The sequence below is a fragment of the Sardina pilchardus genome, chromosome 22 (assembly GCF_963854185.1).
Source record: "Sardina pilchardus chromosome 22, fSarPil1.1, whole genome shotgun sequence".
Classification (NCBI taxonomy): Eukaryota; Metazoa; Chordata; class Actinopteri; order Clupeiformes; family Clupeidae; genus Sardina; species Sardina pilchardus.
Genome location: NC_085015.1, coordinates 287,501 through 295,000, shown reverse-complemented (window position 1 = coordinate 295,000; position 7,500 = coordinate 287,501). Strand labels below are relative to the sequence as shown.

Below are 7,500 nucleotides of genomic sequence, written 5' to 3'. Positions count from 1 at the left end.
GCCATGTCCAGCAGGTCCCCCCCCACCCCCCCCCCCCCCCCCCCCCCATCACTGGTAATACCAGTCCGTGTGAAACAACAAATCACAGAGCTGGGCAGGCAGTGTGTGTGTGTGTGTGTGTGTGTGTGTGTGTGTGTCTGTGTGTGTGTGTGTGTGTGTGTGTGTGTGTATGTTCCTCACCTTGTGAATGAAGCTCTCTACTCGGCCTTGTAGACCCCACCAGCGGAAGTGCACCGTCACCAGCTTATAGGCCGTCATGTAGGGGCAGCTGCTGTTATGAAGCTCCTTCTGCACACACACACACACACACACACACACACACACACACACACACACACACACACACACACACACACGGTCATGTAGGGGCAGCTGCTGTTATGAAGCTCCTTCTGCACACACACACACACACACACGGTCATGTAGGGGCAGTTACTGTTACTCTTTCTGCACATGCGCGCACACACACACACCCAGACACAGACACACAGACACACACACACACACACACACACACACACAGTCACATAGGTCAGGGAGTAAGTGTTCCATCAGGCAAAGGCAGGCAATCGCCTGGGGCCCCCAACTAGTCAGGAGCTCCCAATAAATCCTCCCAACCCCCTAACCCTAATTAGCTTCCACTAACAGAACTGGCAACCCCCTAACCCTAATTAGCTTCCACTAACAGAACTGGCAACCCCCTAACCCTAATTAGCTTCCACTAACAGAACTGGCTACACCAGTAAGAGGTGCTAGCGGTGCTAATTAGCTTCCACTAACAGAACTACCTACATGCTAATTAGCTTCCACTAACAGAACTGGCTACAAGCTAATTAGCTTCCACTAACAGAACAAGCTACACCAGTAAGAGGTGCTAGCGGCGCTAGTTAGTAGAACTAGCTACACCAGTAAGAGGTGCTAACGGCGCTAGTTAGCTTCCACTAGCAGAACTAGCTACACCAGTAAGAAGAATGAAGAAGACTTTAACCCCTGCACTCGAACATGCCAGGTGAACAAAGCACAAATCAGATCTTCATACAAGGTGTGTGTGAGCGATGTGGATGTGTGTGAGAGTGAGTGAGTGTGTGCATGTATGTATGTGTGTGTGTGTGTGTGTGTCTGTGTGTGGTGAGTGGATGTGTGTGTCAGCACCTTCCACCCGGGTCCTAGTGGTCCTCTGCCTGTTTTCTCTGAGTGGAAGATAGCAGGGTCTTCATCTGGCTTATAGTCCTGCAGCAGAGACATGGAGAGGGGGGGGGGGGGACTCATTACATCATATACCTGGTAGAACACTCATTACATCATATACCTGTTAGAACACTCATTACATCACATACCTGGTAGAACACTCATTACATCATATACCTGGTAGAACACTCATTACATCATATACCTGGTAGAACACTCATTACATCACATACCTGTTAGAACACTCATTACATCATATACCTGGTAGAACATTCATTACATCATATACCTGGTAGAACACTCATTACATCATATACCTGGTAGAACACTCATTACATCATATACGTTAGACCGAACCCGCGTCACACAGAGCAGGTTGTTTGCGCCACGCCCCTTTTGAGGGGAAAACAATCCCTCGAACAAGCCTGAAACAAGCCAAAGTGAACGGTGTTGTTCGCGGCAGAGCGGTTCGCGGTAGACAGACATGCCGAAAAGTTGCTGTGTGGTTGGGTTTACCAACCACAAAGCTAAGAACCCCTAACATTAGGCTACACCAAAAATTAATCAGACCAACGAAAACGGAAATCTAGGCTAATCTAGGCTAATACTTCGGCTATGACAGAAATTATCATAATTTGGAATTATCTAACGAACAAACTTTACATCTGAGCCTGTGAGTCAACCACACTACATTAAAATTCAAATATGAGGCCAAAAATACAGGAAAATAATTTAGTTATTTAACTGGAGACTCGAGTAGGGCTGTCGGGGGTATGACACTGGCCACTGAGTGGGGTCGTTGCTACTGCTAGTAGGCCTATGCTACTCGGGAGACTGAAGAGACATGTTTTTACTTTAATTGAATTAAGCTTTTTAACAATCTTTCACGGTCGACGACCGGCAAAGTGGTAATATATTGAGTGGTGCTATTGATTCGTTGTGTTTTCCTTTATTATTTACTCCTACGATTTCGGTACGAATTACGTTTATTGACCCTAATTTGCATTGGAGTTAATGAGAGGCGTTGTTTGTTTTCCCCCCAGAAGGGGTTGGAACGTTTCTCGCGAGTCAAGTACCCGGATGTGCCGGTCTAACGTATACCTGGTAGAACACTCATTACATCACATACCTGTTAGAACACTCATTACATCATATACCTGTTAGAACACTCATTACATCATATACCTGTTAGAACACTCATTACATCACATACCTGGTAGAACACTCATTACATCATATACCTGTTAGAACACTCATTACATCATATACCTGTTAGAACACTCATTACATCATATACCTGTTAGAACACTCATTACATCATATACCTGGTAGAACACTCATTACATCACATACCTGGTAGAACACTCATTACATCACATACCTGGTAGAACACTCATTACATCATATACCTGGTAGAACACTCATCACATCATATACCTGTTAGAACACTCATTACATCATATACCTGTTAGAACACTCATTACATCATATACCTGAGGTGCGTTCAAGTTCACCGAACATAGGCGAACATAAGCGAACGTTTGCTAACGTTCGCCAACAGTATTCCGTTAGCCCTGAGTTTTTGGCGAACGTTTGCTAACAATCGCAAACAGTCTGAGGAGGTGGTGCGCTGCGAACATACAGTGGAACTGGACGTGAGTTTGACGAACGCAACAATGCAATTACTGTTAAAATGGAATGTTAACACCAAATCGTTCAAATTGAACAGTTCAAAGAAAACATGTTCATCACGAACGTTTGCCTATGTTTGCGAATTTGAACGCACCTCTGGTAGAACACTCATTGCATCATATACCTGTTGGAACACTCACCAAATCGTCCACCTGTGAGCGATCCGCTATGTCGATGGGAACCACCTCGGCCTCCTCCCACTCTTCAGGGGGAAGACCATGGGGCTGAGAGAGGGATAGAGAGAGATGTGAATGTGTGTGTGTGTAGTGGCTTACGTTGTGGCTGGTGTGTGTGTGTGTGTGTGTGTGTGTAAGCGTTAGGAGAGGCAGTGGCTTACGTTGTGGCGGGTGTGTGTGTGTGTGTGTGTGTGTGTGTGTGTGTGTGTGTGTGTGTGTGTGTGTGTGTGTAAGCGTTAGGAGAGGCAGTGGCTTACGTTGTGGCTGGTGTGTGTGTGTGTGTGTGTGTGTGTGTGTGTGTGTGTGTGTGTGTGTGTGTGTGTGTTAGGGGCGTTAGGAGAGGCAGCTGCTTACGTTGTGGCTGGTGTGTGTGTGTGTGTGTGTGTGTGTGTGTGTAAGCGTTAGGAGAGGCAGTGGCTTACGTTGTGGCTGGTGTGTGTGTGTGTGTGTGTGTGTGTGTGTGTGTGTTAGGGGCGTTAGGAGAGGCAGCTGCTTACGTTGTGGCTGGTTCCCATGTCTGGTTTATGCCAAGTCTCAATCTTAATAAAGAAATCATCCTTCATATATTCATTCTGAGGAAGACAAGACATAATCAGTTACACACCCACACCCACTCTTAAAAAAATAACATCCCTCATGTACTCATTCTGAAGACAACAAGAGAGAATCAATTACACACATATTATTAAAGGTCCACATTCATACCGAGCCCTTTAGGTTTGTGACGTACAAGACGTTAAGTACAGAACTATTTAGATACAGGACTTAAGATAACAGAACTGTTTGGTAACAGGACGTTAGGAACAGAACGTTAGGAACAGCTCGTTAAGTATAAGACGTTAGGTACAGAACGTTAGGAACAGCTCGTTAAGTATAAGACGTTAGGTACAGGACGTTAACTACAGAACTATTTGTATTATTTTTATTACTATAATACTATATATTTGTATATAGGAACAGAAATGGTTAGATACAGGACTTAAGATAACAGAACTGTTTGGTAACAGGACATTAGGAACCGAACTGAGTAGGAACAGGACGTTAGGAACAGGACGTTAGGTAGGAACAGGACGTTAGGAACAGAACTGAGTAGGAACAGGACGTTAGGAACAGAGCTGAGTAGGAACAGGACATTAGGAACAGAACTGAGTAGGAACAGGACGTTAGGAACAGGACGTTAGGTAGGAACAGGACGTTAGGTACAGGACGTTAGGTAGGAACAGGACGTTAGGAACAGGACGTTAGGTAGGAACAGGACGTTAGGAACAGGACGTTAGGTAGGAACAGGACGTTAGGAACAGGACGTTAGGTAGGAACAGGACGTTAGGTACAGGACGTTAGGAACAGGACGTTAGGTAGGAACAGGACGTTAGGAACAGGACGTTAGGTAGGAACAGGACGTTAGGAACAGGACGTTAGGAACAGAACTGAGTAGGTACAAGACATTAGGAACAGAACTGAGTAGGAACAGGACGTTAGGAACAGGACTGAGTAGGAACAGGACGTTAGGAACAGAGCTGAGTAGGAACAGGACGTTAGGTAGGTACAGGACGTTAGGAACAGGACGTTAGGAACAGACCTATTTCAGAACAGGACTTTAGATACAGAGTCCATATTCACAAAGCATCTTATCTCACCACTAAAATCACTCCTAAATCGCACTAAAAGATTTTAGCTAGGAGTTTTCTCTTAAAAGTTATTTACAAAGCCTCTCAGACCTACTCTTAGCAATGAGAAAGGACATCCCCTAAGGTTAGATAAGAGCTCCGTTGCTACGGTTGACGTCAATACTCATGCACAAGCTTAATTAAAGTGAGCACCTTGATTGGCTGATGATTATAACACGAGAATGTTGGCTAAATCCACCCTTACCATGATGAGTGACAGGTGACTGACAGGTCTGAGCTGGTGAGAATGCTTGCGATATGCCTGACTGTGCGTATTTAGGTAGGTGCTGACCAGGGCCCGTATTCACAAAGATTTTTATCTTAGCACTAGGAGTCCTAAAGTTAGGAGTGATAATGCCCATTATTTTTAGGAGTTCCTCCTAAATTCGCCAATTAGGAGCTACTTTTGGCCTTAAAGTTCTTTGAGAATATGGGCACCCAATTTAACACTGAGGTGAGGACCCAATTAACTGAATTTAACACTGAGGTGAGAACTGAATTTAACACCGAAGTGAGAACCCAATTAACTGAATTTAACTCTGAGGTGAGAACTTAATTTAACACTGAGGTGAGGACCAAATTAACTGAATTTAACACTGAGGTGAGAACTGAATTTAACACTGAGGTGAGGACCCAATTAACTGAATCTAACACTGAGGTGAGAACTTAATTTAACATTGAGGTGAGGACCAAATTAACCCAATTTAACATTGAGGTGAGAACTGAATTTAACACTGAGGTGAGAACCCAATTAACTGAATTTAACACTGAGATGAGAACCCAATTAACTGAATTTAACACTGAGGTGAGAACCAAATTGTGATTGTGTACCATTACACCTGAGACACACACACACAAACACTCAGACTCACATGCTATCTGCATTCTGATAGCATTTTACTAAGCATGAGTAAGAGTAAGTGTGTGTGTGTGTGTGTGTGTGTGTGTGTGTGAGAGAGAGACAGGAGGACCTACCGTAACAACTGGAGATGATGAGGCACAGGAGAGAAAAAGAGAGAGTGTGAGTTCACACACACACCATCAAAACTACAATAAAGAGTGTGTGAGTTCTCACACACACACACACACACCATCAAAACTACAATAAAGTGTTTAAATCACACACAACTGTAACATTTAGACACACACACAAGTGTAACATTCACACACACAACCGTAACATTCACACACACACACACACACACACACACACACACACACACACACTGTAACTGTAACATTCACATTCATTCACACACACACGGGCGGAGCTAAATGTTCCCTCTAGACGGTGCGACGACCTATAGTGCCTAGTGCCTATATTGACTACACACACACACACACACACACACACACACACACACAGCTAATGGTTCACTCTAGACGGTGCGACGACCTATAGTGGCTAGTGCCTATATTGACATGTTCCGTGTGCGGATATAGAGTTGACCTATAGTGCCTAGTGCCTATATTGACATGTTCCGTGTGCGGATATAGAGTTGACCTATAGTGCCTAGTGCCTATATTGACATGTTCCGTGTGCGGATATAGAGTTGACCTATAGTGCCTAGTGCCTATATTGACATGTTCCGTGTGCGGATATAGAGTTGACCTATAGTGCCTAGTGCCTATATTGACATGTTCCGTGTGCGGATATAGAGTTGAGGCTTCCGGGCTTTTTGAACCGTTTCTGTGCATCGGCGCCGCCTACTACGATGCCAACTGACAGCTGTTGTCAGGATAAGCGCATGCTCCTGACTCTAAACAGGCGTATAGGTAGAGATCTTGCTAAGTCACTTGATTTCACAATAAGCGTATGCTCCTGACTCTAAACAGGCTTATAGACCTACTTGCATAGTCACTTGGTTTTACGGTCGTGCATCAGTTTCGCCTTTAAGACGCGACAGTGTAGCGTGAGAGGGAAAATGCCTGTTGCGGGCTATTTAATATGCAGTGTATAAGGGCATGACAGACGGGCTCCCATTGTGAGGGCACTCTACGGACCAGCGGCATCTTTAGTAGCATCCAGCAATCAGTACAAATAAGCATCGTTAAATACAATTCAGCAAGATAGATTTGGCCAAAGGTGGGCCCCCTGCACCCGAGCGACCGCCCCCCCTGCCCCCCCACTTGCTCCGCTGATGCACACACTGTAACATTCACATACTGAGAAAGCCTAAGGAGACTAGCTTTATATTATAGTGTCAGCTAAATAACTAGGACCATAACTATTGATCTGCTACCATAAGTAAACAGAGGTAGGCTACTGCATTGCCATAGTCTCATCTGTTACATTCCATTTTGAGTTTATGAGGTAAAAAAAGGTAATGTTTTTACCTCAGCATTTATGGCGCGACGCAACTCATTCAATACAAAGAGAGTGAACTCGGAGATCTATGGCATTTGTTCCATCAGTGCAGCACACACAGGAACGTAATGTTTTGGACTGTTTGACATTAGCTAAACATGGTGACTTTGTTTGCTAGCTTACACGCCAGCAGTTTGCTACTGCTAGTTGATCTGGCTGTTGTTATGGAAACCATCGTCTTTTAGAAAGAATGTTGCAACGAGTTGACGGGGTTTAGTTCTAGATGTTTCAGAAGGTTGTAGCCATAGACAGTAAAAGAAAGGTTGTAGCTCGTCTCATTGTAAATCTTGGGTTTGAATTGGCCCTATATTAGCAAACATGCCATAGTTTAGCATTGGTAACTGCATCTGAATAATGTGGATAATTTATAGCCCATGCATAGGCTACCTTTTGTTTCTGTAGGTGTGAC

At 44.4% G+C, this 7,500-nt stretch overlaps 1 protein-coding gene across 1 annotated transcript in view; it reads right to left on the bottom strand.

Moving 5' to 3' along the window:
* Positions 1-7,500, bottom strand: part of pitpnbl (phosphatidylinositol transfer protein, beta, like) — a 16,396-nt gene that overhangs the window by 4,985 nt on the left and 3,911 nt on the right. The window contains exons 5-9 of the mRNA XM_062526684.1: positions 5,699-5,706; positions 3,554-3,628; positions 3,021-3,104; positions 1,153-1,230; positions 181-288 (exon numbers count right to left, since the gene is read on the bottom strand). Coding sequence (XP_062382668.1) covers positions 181-288; positions 1,153-1,230; positions 3,021-3,104; positions 3,554-3,628; positions 5,699-5,706 — 353 coding nt within the window. The remainder of the gene's footprint in view (positions 1-180; positions 289-1,152; positions 1,231-3,020; positions 3,105-3,553; positions 3,629-5,698; positions 5,707-7,500) is intronic.